Source organism: Pinus tabuliformis, chromosome 1_2, assembly GCF_031772625.1.
Source record: "Pinus tabuliformis cultivar Carrire ecotype Pingquan chromosome 1_2, CPIR1, whole genome shotgun sequence".
Lineage (NCBI taxonomy): Eukaryota > Viridiplantae > Streptophyta > Pinopsida > Pinales > Pinaceae > Pinus > Pinus tabuliformis.
In genome coordinates, this window is record NC_142298.1 from 15,765,223 (window position 1) to 15,783,834 (window position 18,612).

Consider the following 18,612-nt stretch of genomic DNA (forward strand, 5'->3'; position numbering starts at 1 on the left):
AAAAAAATTGGTCCCTACCCCCTTTGACAAGATGTTGGAAAGATCACCAAGAATGAAATCCCAATTCCCATAAAACTCCAAGCTTCATTGATTTAATAGGAATGTCTTCTAATCATGCTTGAACATTAACGTGAACTCGGCCAAAACCAAGACCAACAAAGAGTTCAAACGATTGAAGAAACCAAAATCAATGTTTTGAGTAAATTTTGCTTTTTGTTAGCCCGGTTTTGGCATATCTACAAGTGGAATAGTTGTGAAACTGCTTTATTTTGTTTAAAGGAAATAGGTAAAAAATTATGTAGGTGGATGAAATAGCTTATGTTTGTTCAAACTGAGCTCATGGATTGTATTGTCATATATTTGTATGATGTAACCACTATGAGAATTTAGTTCAAATCTTTTTTAATACAAAATATCTCGATTCTTGTTTAAAAACAAATTATACAATTGAATTTTTTTCAAAGAATTATAATATACAATTAAATTATTATGTTCAAAAAACTTTTATCTTACATGGAAGTACTTTTATAATTAAATATACATATAGATAATAAGTTATTATTATTATCATATAAATTAAATAATCAAATCTATTAAATATAAAAATAATAAATTATTGTTATTATAATATCATTTACCCTAAAATTGCTTATGCTTGGCTAAGAGCTCGTCTTCCTTAGATGTAAGGAAACAGGTTAATGACCCAAGAACCAAACGCATTTGGCAGGAGTGGAAGCATGTCCCCTTACAAACCACCAACATGTAATTCTAGGTGGCATGATTTTCCTCGAATAATGATGATGAGTGAACCTGCATTCATTGATAGCAACCAATGATGGATGTCCTTACCGCTAATTTGACAAATGAGTTATGATAGGTTTTCCCATTGTGCAAAAAAAATCAATTAAATATATAAATAAATAATAAATTATTATTATTATAATATAAATTAAGTTGTCGAGCCCCAAGGGTTAGCTTAGTTGGTCAAAATCAGTGCCTTGCCATCGGGAGGTCACAGGGTCCATTCTCCCAAAAGCCCTTGGGGTTAGGCCTTGCTAGTGGGCCGCGGGGCTAGATTCCCTTCGGGGTCGAACAACCCAGATTTTTCCGTGGACGTTATGCTACCCGTTGACCAAGGTGTCTGTGAACCACAACATTAAAAAAATAAATAATAATAATAATAATAATAATAATAAATTAAGTTGTCAAAAGATATTTATTTTATATCTAAAGAAGTCTCATCAATGAAATATAAAACATAATATAGATTTATTTATTTTTTGTTGGCTAACCCATGGGAGATTTGAACCTTAAATCACATGGTTTACATGGAATTTCAAATTAGATTCTCTCAAGAATCCTGAACAACCTCTTGAACCTTCATTCCAATGATCTAGACATCCCAATCAATGATGGGAACTACTCCTTGGTCATCCCGATGGTCATTCCTTGTAAAACTTGTATCTCTATCCAATATAGTGCTCAACAGAAGACCCCAATACTTCACCACATGCTTCAAGAACTTCTCTACCACCTCTTATGCCTTACATGGTACCTTCATCAAAATGAAGACGAAATTCTTGGAAAAATAGTAAACAACAACCATAATTCAATTATAATCCTATATCATAGGAATTTGTGATATGAAATCCATCGAGACACTTAACCACGTTATGTCCAGAATCAATAAAGGTTGTAATAATCCTACTTGTAATCAGGTATTTGACTTGTCCTACTAATGAACAATGCAAGTCTGGACGTACTTCTCCATGTCTCACCTCATATGCTCCCAAAAGTAACCTTTTCTAGTAATGGCAATGTCTTATGTTGTTTGGGGTGGCTAACCCAAGGTGAGTCATGAAACTCCTCCAAGAGCTCTTTCTAGAGTGCACTCGTCTTAAGAACATAGATTCACTCATCGAAAGACAAGAGACCATCATAGATCAAGAATCCTCTCATCTTGCCTTCCATCACTTGTTTCATAATGCTCTTGATTTTTGTATCTCTCCAAACCCTCTTGAATCCTCCTCTGAAACTCCTCAACCACATAAATTTGACTCTCCCCTAGTATAGATAGGTCCTCCTCCTCAAGTGTAGTTAATTGTGCCTTCTACTCAAGGTATTTATTGCAACAATGAGTTTCCCTGAACTCTACTCAATGATCATATCAAACTTTGCCAAAAGATAATGGATTGTAGATTTATGTGGTTAGATTTGCCAAAAGATCTTGCCACTGATCCTACTTTGGAGACAACTTCAGTTGAGTTGTAAATTAACTCATCACAATGTTATATGCCTTAACACAAGTGGCCTACCCATTAAGTATTGTCTCTATACTTACAGACAATGCACTACTACAATCATCTTCTTCTCATGCACAAGATATCTCCTCTCTTGATCCTATAACATCTTTCTCTCAAAAGGTACGGGATGCCCATCCTGCATCAAAACTCCTCCAATGGTGAATTAAAGCATCTTTTGGCACCTCAAATGATCGCTCAAAGTATGACAACTTCAATATTGGGGTTGTCAACATCCTATGTTTGAGCTCCTCAAATGCATGCCTACTCTTCTCATCGCACCTCCAAGGTTTATCCTTCTTCATAAAATTTGTCAGTAGTACATAAATATTTGAATAGATCTCCACAAACTTCTCGTAGTGGCCATCTCCAAGAAGAACCTCACATCATGAACACTACAAAGCTCCTCCCAATCTTCGATGACCCTAACCTTAGCAAGATCCATGCGAATACATCCCTACCTAATCCAATGGCCTAGAAATGGAATCTCAGGCTGAGCAAACATACACTTTCACTTCTTCAAGTACAATTGATTCTCCTTCAGTGCCTCAAGAACCTGTGCCAAATGTTACCTAAGCTACTTTATACTCTTGCTAAAAACCACGATATCATCAAATTATACCACAATGAACTTGTCTAAGAAGGGGCAAAGAACATCATTCATAAATGTGGAAAAAGTGGCAAGGGTGCTACATAAGCCAAAACATATTACGAGTAACTCATAACTCACATACCTCGTCACCATGGTCGTCTTCACTTCATCTCTCTCTGCAATCTGCACCTGATAATATCCCTATCTCAAATCAATCTTCATGAACACTTTAGCCTTAGCCAATTTGTCAAAGCAATCTATTACAAGTGGAAGTGGATATATGTTATTCAACTTTTTCTTGTTTAAAGCTCTATAGTGAAGACACATCCTCGACTCATCAATATCCTTCTTTTGAAAGAGTATTGCGGCACCATAAGGAGATTTTCAAGGATGAATGAAACCTATATCAATCAATTTTGTCAATTGCTATCTCAGTTATTCCAACTATGGTCTCAACAATCTATAAGGAGCTCATGTTGGTGGTTGCAAACCAGGATCAAGCTCAATAATATGGTCGACAATGTGCCTAGTTGGGAGCACTTTCAGCAACTCATCTGACATCTAATCTGCATACACCTCCGATAAATCAGAAAGCTTGGATGGAATAGTTGTCCCCACTCCATCATCCACAACCTCTTTGACCATCATGGCATACAACTGGGCATTTGTTCATCGTGCTTCCCTCTTCATGCTCAATGCATAAAATAATTGCACCTTTCCTCCTAGCTTTTGTGCACTTATGTGCACAACCCACGTCTCATCATCACCAACCACAAAAATGAGATCCAATCATGGTATCAAAATCATCACGTTTCCTCTAAGAAAGTCTCGTCCCAATATCACATCAAAGTCATCCATTTATAACTTCATGAAGTCAACACATCCACTCCATCCATCAATTTGAATTGATATTTCTAAGCCCAATTGCTTTGCCACTTTGGCCTTAGAGTTCACTGCTTTCACTACAACGCTGTTATATGATGAGAACATTGTATTAAATCAAAAAACGAGCTTGGATTGGGGCCTATACAACAAGTGAGTACATGAAACTACTTTGAGACCAACTAGACTTGTAACCTCACGATGATTTTTATTCTCAATATTTATTAGTTATTTTACTATCCTTAGGGCACATGATTTTTAGAGGTGTAGATTCTCCAAAAGACCTGTAAATAGAAACAAAATTTACACTACATATCAGATTCAATATTAAGGAATAGTTGTGAGGGAAGGAATACCATTTCTCACCAAGTTTATACCTTTACTGGAAAAATCTTCTGCAACAAAATTGTTCAATATCAACACATTAAATAAGCTAATAATAGAAAAAACTAGTTTCATATTCCTGATTCGATTAATAATGCTTTGTAATTTGCAATCCTTAGGCAAAGATCCATGAACAAGGTGATGGATAACCAACTGTGAATCTTCCAAAACTACAAAATCTTTGATGTTTGTTTCTTTGGCCAAAAGAAGCCTTTGTAGGAATCTATATGCCTCTGTCACATTATTTGTGCAATTGCCTAACCCCAACTATACTTAATTTCATTTTTTCCATTGGAATTAAAATAACCCCTTCCACTCCTATTACCCAAATAATAATAATAATAATAATAATAATAATAATAATAATAATAATATATGATAATTAAAACTTATTCTATAATGTAATGAGAATATAAATGTTTAAAAAATTGTACCTTTAATATATATAAATTGATTATAGTATGATTTGGATTGATTCGTGTGTAAAAGTTCGTCTTTAAAAATTATATATTTAAAAAAAAATAAAGTGCCACCGCAAGTACATGTCAGCAAGTTGAATGTTCATAAAACCATTTTAAAAGGTTAATTTTAAATTATATCTTTAAACGAGTTGAATGTTTATAAAAATATTTTCAAATTTTAATTGAAAATTACACCTTTTTTGGCATTTACATCGATAAGCTAGAGGAGTGTTTGGAAACTGCGGGTTGCAAGGACACCGAGCTTGTTGATATGACCTAGACAAGCATCTTAAGACTCTCCATGTTTACTACTCCAAGATGGATATGATAGTTAATACCGACAAAACTAAAGTCATGATCATTAAATCCAAAAGGATCACCCATGGTAGTTTCATCTATGATAACCATTGCTTAGAGTAGGTTTATTCTTATAAATATTTGGGTATTGACTTTCCTCATCCGCACAACTGGAATTACAACATCGAGAAAATGATTATTGGAGGTTGGAAAGCTTATTATGAGCTTGAAAACAATTGTAAGTCAGCAAATATTTGCATTTGGAGTAAAAAAAGGTTCCTCTTTGAGACTCTCGTTACCCCTGTTGTCTTATACGAATGTGAAGTTTGGGGTTGCAGTATATCCAGAGAGTTGTGGAGAAAGATTGAGATGATTCAAAAGAAATTCATAACCTACAACCTCAAGATCAAGGGAAATACTCCCTATCCTATCCTCTTGATCGAAGTTGGCTTGTCCCCCATTGAAAGTACGACTATGTTTAGATATCTGATGTATAAGAAGAAGCTTTACAACATGGAATCCAAGAGGCTCCCAAAGATTGCTTCTAACTTTAGTCAAAACCCACACCTTTGCCTCAAGCGTAGGTGGCATAAGGATGCTCAGTGTTGGCTCAACCATTGGGGGATTAAGGAGGAGATCATCATGGGAAGCAAGGATAGTGTTAAAGATACTATTACCTCCAATTTTAAGGACAAGTTGTGGGGTGATAAAGAGTTGGAGGGTAAAAGAAAGCTAAGATACTATAAGGAGGTGATTAACCCCACCTCGGTAACCAGAATTATCTATCTGTGTTGACCAAGACTAAGAAAAAACTGAACATCGCTAGGATAAGAACTAATTCTCATGAGCTTCGAAGTGAAACTGAGCGATGGTCTACTCCTAAGACTCCTTGGGACGATAGAATATGTCATATTTGTGATACTAAGAGGGTGGAAGATGAAAAACACTTCTTTTTAAACTGTCCGACTCTTACTCACATCCGTTCTCAATTCCCTAACATCTGCAACACTTCCAATCTTCTTGACTTATTAAGTCAGCCCAACTATAACGATTTTGGAGCTCTTATTTCCCTTCTTTTTATCATAGAAACAAGATTTTGAAGAATCTCAATTAATTTTTTTTTCTTTTCTTGAGATCCGAGAGACTACATTAACTTTAAAAAAACGTTAATCATAGTTATCATATATAAAAAACTAATTTTTTATATAAAAACTATTTTTTATAAACAATATTAAATACTAAAATATTAAATAAATAATAATCCATAATACATGACCATTCTTAACTTATTAGTTTTACAATTTAATTTAAAAATGTTAAAACATTTAGAAGTATTATGACCCTTCTTAATTTATTAGTTTTACAATTTAATTTAAAATTGTTAAAATATTTAGAAGTTTTTATTTCGAAATTTTTTATTAAAATGGTTGAAATATTTAGTGATCAAACAAATATACATAATAATGAGGTTTTTTAATATATCTGTTTTACTATTAAATATTACAACATAATTTCAAAAGGTTAATATTTAGGTTTCAAATTAATGCCTCAAGATTAAGTGATATTTGAGGTTTGTTAAACATTACTATTTTAATCAAAAGAGATTTAGAATTGTTGGTGAAGGAGCGCGCTGTTAAGGCGTTCTGTAAGCAAAGGTCACCCATGTTAGTCTTGTTGATGCCAAAAAATCCAGCATGGTTTCCGCTAGTGTGGCTGAGGCCGGGTGCGATCCCCGGGTGATTTTGACGGTTTAGATGCCCCTGAGTCATGGCCTCTCAGCCACAGGGTAAGAGTGATTTTTAGGATTCACCCACTTATCAACAAAAAAAAAACATTGCCATCTTAAAAATTATTAGTCAATCATTTTAAGTAGGAAAATATATGCATATACAAATAGGAGCCAATTATGATATTTTTTATTTTTTAATATGGTATCTCGATTTAAAAAAAAAAATCATAAATAAATATATATATATATATATATATATATATATATATATATAATTTAATTAAATTTTTCATTTTTTTATAAGTTTGTTAGGATTCTTTGATTTTCAAGTTTTAAATGTCTATTATTCACCTCGCTAGGAGGGTAGCATAATAGCATAAGATTCGATGATTCGAACCCAAGATCTCCGGTTCTGTGAGACTTCATAGAATTCATTTCATTCCAAGATCTCCGGTTTTGTGAGGCTTCATTCCACAGTGATCGCCTAGCGGGGTAGCATAAGATTAGCATAAGATTCACAAGATAGCATAAGATTCGAACCCAAGATCTCCGATACGGCGGGGTAGCATAAGCATAAGATTCGAACACAAGATAGCATAAGATTCACAAGATAGCATAAGATTCGAACCCAAGATTAGAGCATAAGATTCGAACAAAATAGCATAAGATTCACAAGATAGCATAAGATTAGAACCCAAAATCTCCAATTCAATGAAACTTCATTCCAAGATCGCCGTTAAGCTATCGCAAGAAACGGAAATTTCTAATTTTATTAATTAATATCCAACTAAATCCAAACCTTTATTCAAAAAAAATTAATTTTGGAGCTGCTGTCCAAGAAAATTTATAAAATCGAAACTTCCACATTAAATACTAATGGCAGCCAGGATTTCCAAGTTACAAGGATCTGTTAGAGGCAGCTACTGACAAAACGAAATAAAGTAGGATTCATTGCTACACTGTTTCAGAAGAGTTTGAAAGTAAAAATAGTACTGGACAGGATTATTCAGCACAGGGCAGAGTAACGAATACAGAAACCAGCAGGATTCGAACCTACGGGTCAGGATTTTATATATATATATATATATATATATATATTTTTTGCGGTGAACAGGACTATTCAGCACAGGGCAGAGTAACGAAAACTGAAACCAGCAGGATTCGAACCTACGTGTCAGGATTATATATATATATATATTTCTGCGGTGAACAGGACTATTCAACACAGGGCAGAGTAACGAAAACTGAAACCAGCAGGATTCAGACCTACGGGTCAGGATTATATATATGTATATATTTCTGCGGTGAACAGGACTATTCAGCAGAGGGCAGAGTAAAGAAAACTGAAACCAGCAGGATTCGAACCTACGGCGAAAGAAAAAAGAGGGGAGCTTTATTGCTTTTATCAATCTTTTTGGTCGTTGAATTTTTTTTAGCAATGCTATCTTTATTTTTAAAATTGGAAATTTCCATAGTATTTTGGAATTCGACAAATCTGTAGAAAGTCCAATGTCAAATAATTGAATTCTATTATGTAAAGTAAATTCCAAAATATTTCTAAAGTATACAATCCAATGAAGTTCAGCTTTTATCACAGAAAAGAAAAACAAAGTAAGCAAAACGGAGATTCGAACCGACGACCGACAGAGCAATAGGCGAGCTCTATTGCTTCTATCAGTGACCCTCGTCCATCCATTAGCTTTGTGAGGGAAGAGGCAACGACGACGAAAGGAGGCGTGAAGAGACCGAAATCAGTTGGAAAACAGGCCTAGGGGTAACTAATCAAAGAATTATAAAATAAATAAATACCTCTGCAATGAAGGTTTCGAAGTCAGGCTTGCCCATATCTTCACGAAGAGCTTCAGCGATCGGATTCTAGTTTTCTTCAATAAGCCTTAAGATTTGCTTGAGTTGAAAAATTCTCCACTCATGGCTTCTGGTGCGGCCGGAAAAAAACGCCTCCCGCAGTTTTCTGACGATGAAAGCTGTTTTAATGTCCATTTGTAACACGCGAATTTGTGAAGGAAGGAGCAGAGATATGTGTTCTTTGATCGTATATATGAAGCCCGATCGCAGTTAACAGGGCGATTCGGGATTGGGCGTACTGTTGTTTCAGGGAATGATTGGTACAACCGCGACTTCTGACATTCGCATTCTCTGCATTGAACTTCACGCAGTGAACATCCTGTTTTTCCTGCATGGATTTTGTTTTTTGAGAAAGCAAAACCATAGTAATTGTATCTTCTGCGTCTCCATTCAAAGCATGGATCTCGACATTTGCATGATGAGATATCCTTGCATGTGGTTGAGCTAATGCTATAGAACTTGTTTTAGTCATAGAAGTTTTTTGTTGCTGCACATTTTTTGGCTTTGTGATTTAAAGAGGTATTTGTCTTAATACCTTTTGAAATTTTGGATTTTGCTATCCTTGTGACTTATTCTTAGAATCTGGAGGAGAGAGCCCTTGGGCCATACATTTAGAAGATGACCAGGTTGTTGATAGATCCTACAATGGAATGTTGTATTTTTGTAGTCCATCAACTACCTCGAGGAGGAATTTGTGTTACAACCCTTTGCTAAGATCAATTTCAATACATATTCGAGCAAACAATACCCTTCTAAAGTCTTTCTTTGTCTACTTTAATGAAACAACCAAGGGAGTTGCCCACATCAGCTAAGATGTCCAAAGGAAGCAAATGAAAGGGAAATTTTGGGAGTCTTACCCAAATTGGAGTGACCATAGTTGGCATAGAAATAGAGTTAAAACCAACAAACCAATTTATGAAAAAAAGGCCAACGCAACCCCAAAACCAAGGTCATGCATAAAAAACCTTGTGGTAATCCTTTAGATCTTTAAAATACACCACAAAATTTTTTTTTGAGTGAAAAAAACATATTTGTATTTGGAGATCAAGTCTAGTGCACCCATTCCCAAAGCGCAAATGTAATAGGCCATAACCCATTAAATCATCATATAATGGCATGTGTAGAATAATTAATCCAAAATTAAAAAGTGAAGGTTTCATGAAATGATTTGCAAACTAGTTTACGTCTTTTATGCAATAGATCGTGATTGCAAAAGCACATAAATTTAAGTCACCTTTGCAGAATTTAAACAATTAAAATGGGACAAACATGCAGCATCACACACAACAAATTGATAATGGAGTTAACCTCTACATCTTCAAGTCCAGCTTCCAATGGTGGTTTTTTTTTATCATATGCTCAAATGCTCAATACATCAACATATAAACTTTAATCTGCAAAAATAATATTACCATCGTGTCCAGAATACCCAAAAACTCCTATCTAAGATCTTCTTGTGCTCAAAAAGGTTGAAAAATGACCGAGATAGACCTCTTTCTTAAAAACTACTTGTAAATTGCTCTACAAAAAGTGCTTGGCTCTTAAAAATGGGCAACAAAATTCTTCTAGCCCAATTGGTAGGGAAAATACGTTGGTATCCGACAAATCGCAGGTTTGATCCGATGGTGTAGGCGATTTTGGCACATTTTAATTAAGCCGTAGTCTAACCAGCCGGAGGAATTGCCCGAAAAGTTATGGAAATTCCGGTCATATTTAGAGAAAATCCGGCAAGGATTTTTCTAAATCCAAGTTATAGTTGTTAAACTTCAAAATTTTAGGTGTCTTAGACGTTTTTGATCTGGTATCCGACAAATCGCAGGTTTGATCCGACGGTGTAGGCGATTTTGGCACATTTTAATTAAGTCGTAGTCTAACTAGCCGGAGGAATTGCTCGAAAAGTTATGGAAATTCTGGTCATATTTAGAGAAAATCTGGCAAGGATTTTTCTAAATCCAAGTTATAGTTGTTAAACTTCAAAATTTTAGGTGTCTTAGACATTTTTGATGGTGCGGAATCCATTTCCACCATCAAAAACATGATTCAAACACTGCCTTTACAAGATTTTTTGAATTTTTTTTGCCCGGATTCCGACCATTTTTGGCCGTCCGGGCAATTCCTCCGCCTCGGTAGACGACTCCTTTAATTAATAGATATATAAAAATATTAAGGGTCGAAGCCCTCCTGAACTCCACGCCCTTGTTCCCCCTGATACCACATGGCCTTGGGCCATGGGCACGAGTGGTACACAACGCACCCCAGCCCCCAACAGTTGTCGACAATTACGTGGTATGCATGCGACCTATGGCCAATACCTTAACCTCTCGCCATAACTCTAAACTGCTTCGTCGTTGGTTTTGTTGGTTCCCATATGATCTGTGGTTGGGCCAGCCGATCTCTCCCCAACCGTCGTGCCCATATAAAATAAATTTAATGCAACCATCATGCTTTATCAAGTAACATGATAGCTTATTTGATTATGCTTTTGATTCATGAGTGGGAGGTCATGGGGTCAAACCTCATAAAGCTTTTCAGTCGACCAAACTAGTTTTTGGTGCCAATCCCAAGGCCACATAGCGACCTCTTATTGGGCCACATGGCACCCTCTGATTGGCCCACATGGTGGCCCGTGATTGGCCCATCTAATGAACCTTCCAACCAATTGCCATGTGTCCTCACGTATTGGCTCGTTTGTTAGCAGTATAGTCCAGTCAACCTACCAATGTCAGCGTACAGTCTGCCACGTCAGTGTACGATCTACACAATCACCCTACAATTTGACTTTTTAATTGTTTGCCAAAAACTTCAGAACCCGATAACTTCCTCATACGATGTCGGATTGAGACAATTCAAGCAGCATCAAAATCAGAACAACGAGATATACGATTTGTTGTCGGGTTCAGAAGAGTTTGAGCACTTTCATTACTGAGCATATTTTTTATCCCTTAGAGCAATAATCCATATAATCATCCTCAAATTAAAGATGGTCCACTTTAATAGTTGGAATATTTTCAACCTAATCCACAATGAAGGTTTTCCTTGAGATCTCTTTGGGAATCGGCTATGCAAGCCTTGGATGGAGGGTATCATTGAAGGATTTGAGTTGGGAAGAAGAGGATGCACCCCATCCTTTGGTTCCACCTCTTAGTATTGACACTAAATGAATTGAGGCATCCTTGCTTATGCCATACTCACTTAATGATTTTAGATCTTCAAGCTGCCTACCTCCATGTAGGAGGTGAACGATTCCATATGGGATACCCATCTAATCATATATCCTGGTTGCGAGTGGGGTGATGGGATCTTTGGCTTTAACCTGCAAACAAAGGGAACCCCCTGAGAATGGTCTCACAAAGATCGTAAAATTTGCTAGATCTAGGGAAATGACCTCATCATGGAGGCAGAAAGAGCTTTGTTGTTGAAAGGCTTCCCCAATTTTGTCAAACCTTAGGCATGACAACTTTCTTTAGACCTACTGTGGTGTTTCTGCCTTCCATTCCTCCAAATTCTTTTCAACGTTCACATAGTGGAGCCAATGTTTTCTCGTGTCTTGGCAAGCATCGAAGTTGTTAGTATTATTTAGGGCAGCCTTGGTGGCAACGAAGGTTACTAAGTGCTTCAAACTGACATTCGTTCTTCTTGTATTGTTGATAAAAAACTTCACTCCTTACCATAGAGATGCTCTTTGGTTATAATAAATATGAGGCAGTGGAACATGTGATGATGCACATCAGCTTCCACCTCCTTTGAGCAGATTTCTAAACCAACCACTCACTAGGGTTCTCTAATCTAAAATTTTATTATTATATATAATTATTTTCTTTATATATATATATTATAATATATATTATATATATATTATTATTAAAATTAAATTATATATATATATTATAGGTCATATACCTGTAAAGTCAATGATAGTTGTTTTTAACTCTTATTTTTAATTTCATAAAGAAATATGGACACTTTGTTAAGAATTATTATTCCTCCATTAATATTTCATTGCAAAGAAAGTTTGTAGTGTTTTATAATAATTTTATATTTTTTTTATTTTTTTTAAAAAGATTCCACATTTATTAAAAAGGTAAAAAAGTAAAGTTTGATGTCATTTTTTTTTTTTTCGTCTTTGTGTTTATAACCAGAATTTTAAATTCAAATTCAAATTCGTAATTATGAATATTACTATATTAACTTTTGGATTTTTTTTCAAAAATGTATAACATAATATAAATAAATTTAATATATATATATAACTTATTGATTAACTAATTAAAACATACAAAAATATAATTAAAAATATTGAATAGGTTTATATATATAATTTTTTTTAAAAATAAATATGAAATTCAAAATAAGATTTTAAATTAAAATTAAATAAAAAATTATTATTTAATTTAAACACAACTACAAAATATAATTCACACAAAGTTAAACTAAAATCAATTTTAAAATATTAATTTGATTTAATTAAAACCATAAAAATAAACCAAAAATATAAAATCACATATATATTGAATCAATATAAATATAATTTTGTAATTAAAATTAAAATAAATGTTATATAAAAAAAATTAACATAGTAATACATTCTAGTTTTGGAAATTACCATTAACTAATTTGCAACATTAAGTGAACGTTTTTTAAATATTAAAATATGTAATTACATATTTATTAAATCAATTTAAATATAATTTTATACTCATATTTAAAAGTAAAATTTAAAGAAATGTAATAAAAATATAAAAATGAAAATAAACAATTTTAATTAGTTGGTATTATCTTGAGTGGAGTGGTTTTCTTATTAGTGACATGATGAGCTGTAATGCTTTGATGAAAATTTGTAATGGCTTCAAGCCTTGTGAAATTTTAAGTGAGTATAATTCTAGTTTTTACAAAAATAGTATTTTATTAACTTTTGATAGATAGGTTGCTCCACATTAGGTTAGAATTAAATATGTGTCGAGAATAAAGGGAACTTGGACAAGTGATAATAACTATTGTCAGATGTAGGTTAAGTGATATATAATTTTATGACCATAATCTTGTCGTGGATGATAACCTAGAGTGGTATTTATATTGGATCGATTGCCATATGGTTCAGGTGGGCAATGGAGGAACAATACAATTTTTGTTGTGATAACCTCATCATGGCTGATGACGCCTTGGTTATGGTGGCTCACCACCATTAGAGGAGCCATCATGTCGAGATTAGGTTGCATGAAGTTAAATGCATGAACTTTGAGGATTTCTTGATGTCGAGTAGCTGTCATTTTGAGTTTTTTGGTAATATGGGGAAGTAGGGAAGTGGGGAAGTTTCTAAGTGCCATTGAGCATAGCCTAAGTAACTTCCCTTAGCTTGTTGGTTTCTTGTTATGGACATTTGACCCTATGACTAGTAATTACTCTATTGTATTGAATTTTATGTTTGCAATTATTGTTTAAAGCTATTGTTCAATTCCTATGTAGGGTGGTTTGTTGGGAAGAGTTGCAACTTTGGATACTCTAGGTAGTTCAAGCCTTAGGCTACCTCAGAGCTCCCCTTCTTGACTTTCATGATTCTTTGTGAAGCTGTTAACATGAATGCGTGGAGTTAACTCTATCGACTAATAGAGGATGGGGCTGGTGCTTCCATTACTTGCATGGAACAGTGTGGTTGGCTTGTTTATGGTTAATATCCTATGGCTCATGGACATTGAGGGAAGAGTAGCTCTGCTACCAGCTGAGGTGGTGGGAGGGGCCATGGTCGACGTCATTCATCACAGGTGTCAACCTCTCACGCATAAGCGATAGTAGAGGAGGTCGCTAGTAGATTCTTTGCCACCATCCCACATGTAATACAAGTGGAATTGGTCGCAACAGAAGAAGCAACATGACTACGAAGGAGGAACATGTAAGACGTGGTATTGTTGGTTGAACTATGAGATTGGGTGTCGAATACAAGTTGCACATGTATCCAACAAACTTGGTACCTTCGGGCAGTGGATGCTTACTAGCAAATGAAATCGATTATGGGTAATGTCTTGTAGCATAAAAGTGAAGCGTAGTTGAGGACTCAAGCCCAACTAGAGGGCACTCAAAGGAAACTCATAATTCTTGATCAAAAACTCGATATCCTTGTAGAACATATTGCTAGTATCGTCTTCATAGAAATCAAGACCATTGATGTTGACCAGGATCCCATCTAAGTGGACTCACCGACCAACTGAATTTGCTTTTGTGGAGTCTACTAGCTTTTCTTTATGAATCCTCTATTTTTAGTTATGTATGTTTATGTGAATTTCCTCTAATCATACATGACATAGAAGTAGAAAGGCACTAGGGCTTATAGTCCATTTTTGTAAGGGAAATATATTTTGGAGAATCAAACATGGTTCATACTTGTAAAAGAAGCAATTGTTCTGCTACTAGTTTGGTTTCCCTAGTGGCATGCTAGTAGCAACAACTAGATAAATCATGGATGTAATTTTTGGATTTTGGAAGGTAATACAAAGTAGCTTAACTTACAACAACAAAAAATGCTTTTGATAGATATGCCAATTGGATAGTGATAAGGATACATGTATTTTGTGTTATTTTAACTATAACTATGACAACCAGTTGTGATAGAACACTTAACATGTACTTGTTAAGACAAGTGGAGGCAAGCCAATGTATATAATTGTGTTATTTTAACTATGACTATGACAACCAGTTGTGATAGAACATCTAACATGTACTTGTTAAGACAAGTGGAGGCAAACCAATGTATATAAGACTACCACTTAAGATAAAGGAAAAATGCAATTAAAGACCAACAACAAAACAACACATAGGAAACTAATGAATACACTATGTAAGAAGTACTAGAGGTTATCATTTCACAAGTTGGCTTACAGTGATGGTGGAGAGTATTGTCTTATAAAAAAGATGGATGTTAGAGACTTCATCACCCTTTTCTTGCATTACAACACTCACATGAATTGGCATTTTATGGATAAGGAGAGGCATAACTTTGTCGAGAAACATTTGAGAAGAATCAAATTAAAATAAATAGATATTACTATTTTTTATACAAATAAATTGAAGCAGGAATCCAAGGATATTAAGTTGAGCTCAAGAATGTGATGGTTGAGCCTAAGGACACTAAAGTTAGTCCTATGAAAAACTAAGATTGAAAAAGACGATTAATAACTCTACTTTGAAAAGAAAAAATAACAACTCAATGTCACATTCTCATAAAAAGTCAAAACTAAAAAAATAATAAAAAAATATATTGTACGTATTAGCTAAAAAAAATAACAAAATTTTATATTGATAAACAAGTCCTTCACTATCCAAAACAATGAACACTTTAAACATCAAACCTCCCTAAAAATGAAAAGCCAAGTCACTCACAATGAATAATTAAATAAAATAAAATAATTAAAAATAAAAATCAAAGATTTGGTTTTCTCAAAACATGTAAAGCTCACAAATAAAAGCCTACTTACAAGATAAATCAACCAAGAAAAATAATATAATATTATAATGAAACATGTCAAATATAACTCCCTTCTTTAATGGTTTCTTTTAAAAGTGAAATATATTGATAAACAAGTCCTCCCGCATCCAAAACAATAAACACTTTAAACAACAAGCTTCCTTAAAAATGAAAAGCCACTCACAATGATAAATTAAAATAAAATAAAATAATTAAACATAAAAATCAAAGATGTGGTTCTCTCAAAAAGATATCTACCTTATTCATTTAAACTGCCAAAACTGGCCTAACAAATAAAAGCCTACCTACCAGATAAATCAACCAAGAAAATAATATAATGCTATAATGGAACCTGTCAAATACAACTCCCTTCTTTAATGGTTTCTTTTAAAAGTGGAATATAACTTCTTTCTATTGTTTCAATGATAAAGAAGCTCAATTTATTGTCAAACTACAAAAGATTCTTTGTACGAAAAGGAGGCAAATTAACCAAAATTTCCCAACTCCCATCTCAAGCTTTATGCCTATACTTTATGTTACTTGCGATCCTAGATTTGTACCAGTCATTTATGGTTAAAGAATGGGTCACCTTGCCACCTGCCTTAATAATCGTGATCATATATTTGCACTGGTCCTTTTTGGTTAAAGAATGCACCTACCTTGCGACTTTCTTTAGTATAAAACTATATAAGTTCAAACAAATCAAATCTTACATGTTTTAAACGGTTTTTTTGGTTTGAATTGGCCAACAAAGTTGCCAAAAAAATGTTGAGTGTCAATCAATCACTGAGGTCGACTTAGAGTCACTCAGTTAAACTCTCACACGTCCGTTTTTTTGCTCTCTTTAAATAAAACTACTCCTAGTTGAAAATAGATAAATTCATAAATCTTATTAAAATAAACGAGTAATATAATGACACGACATTACTCGTTAAGCTTGAACTTGCGGGCACTTTGCACGAAATGTGAACTGAAGTTCGTGTTCTTGTTTTACTGTAACACGAATTTCAATTTTCAAAATAAATACTATTGAACAGGTGTTATGTCTCAGTTAGCGAGGGCTTTGCACGAAATGTGAAGCGTTCTGCTATCTAAACCGAATTTCATGTTCCTGTTTCACTGTAACATGAGCTTCAAGTTTCAAAATAAAAGACTCATTCAACTACCGGATGTCAGAAGTGAAAATATGAAGGCACTGCTTCTTCAAACATATTTTATGTTTACTCAATCTATGAATAGGAGTTTTCTCCAAGATCCTAAAGAAAAGGGATTGCAACGGGATAAAATATCAAGGCATTGCTTCTTCAAACATATTTTATATTTACTCAATCTATGAATAGGAGTTTTCTCCAAGATCCTAAAGAAAAGGGATTGCAACGGGATTCGAACCGAGAACGGAAAGAACAGAACAGAGCACCAAGAACAGAACAGAGCACCATTGCCTTTGTCAATAGCAGAGCTAGGGCTAATTAATTAATCAATTAACCGATAAAGAAATATATAAATACCTCTGCAATGTAGGACTCGAACTCAGATTTGCCGTTATCGTCACTCAAAACTTCTGTTATCTCAGTCTCGTTTTCCTCGATGAGCTTCAAGATTTGCTTAAGCTGCGAAATTCTCCATTCACGGCTTCTCGTATGGCCGGAAGAAAACGCCTTCCGCAGCTCTGTAACGATGGAATTTGCTTCAATGGCCATCTCCAGCACACGAATTTGGAAAGGGCGGAGCAGAGATTTGCGATCTTTGATCGCAAATTATGAAATATGAAGCCCGATTGCAGAGAAAAGAAGAATCGGGGGCTTCAAATTTGGGGGAGATGATTGGTTCAACCTCTGCTTCTAACACATCATCGCAGTTTCCGCAATCAAAGTCTCTGTTTCATAGTGTCGTTGTACAGTGGCGTGCTATGATATATACATAGGTGACTGATTGAGTGATAATTTTATTAAATAATTGGCACGTGCACTTCAAAAAAAAATAAACTTAGGCATTGTTATTATTTTTAACGATACTTCGATCCAACCTAATTTTAATATTTTCACAACTTTCCTTGCATGGAGCTAGATATGCGTACCTATGATAACATATTGTTAAAGTCAATGGTGGTTGTCCTACCCCCCTTTCTATTAGTTGAACAACACTTAGCTTTTGATCAAATCAGAGACATGCCCTAAGGTAGGTGTTTACTTTTTTTAAAGCTTGCGTAAAAATATGCAACCTAATTGAAATTTAGGAGCATTTTGGGGTTTTCTAAAGATAATTTATTTTTGGAAATATGCTTTTGAGAGTTATAAAAATAAAAGCCTAGGCAAATATGGAGGCTCTCGTTTAAAACACCTAGAGTGAGCCCAAAGAGCCTACCTTTAAAAAAACATGAAGGCCTAAGCAAAAGTATTAAATGCCTAGAGTGAGTCCAAGGAGCCTCGTTTCCACTATCATTTTATATAATTTTAATATTCAGCAACGTCCTACTATAAAATCCCAAGGTCGTGGCCTTTCTAAAATTGCCTAGGGATGTGGGGAAATTTGTCATCAATTGGACCCCATCCTCGTGAGTGTAGGGTGGGGTACAATGGCTCTGTCCAACGTACATGGAAAATTTTATTTTTTACCTACAACTAATTATTTATTAGGTTTCTAGT

The 18,612-nt window shown here is 34.5% G+C and overlaps 1 protein-coding gene across 1 annotated transcript in view; it reads right to left on the reverse strand.

The window, feature by feature from the left end:
• Window positions 1-17,852, reverse strand: part of LOC149204080 (aldehyde dehydrogenase family 3 member H1-like) — a 126,749-nt gene extending 108,897 nt beyond the window's left edge. The window contains exon 1 of the mRNA XM_089394632.1: window positions 17,476-17,852. Coding sequence (XP_089250758.1) covers window positions 17,476-17,667 — 192 coding nt within the window. The 5' untranslated portion in view covers window positions 17,668-17,852. The remainder of the gene's footprint in view (window positions 1-17,475) is intronic.
• Between the last annotated feature and the right edge of the window lie 760 nt (window positions 17,853-18,612).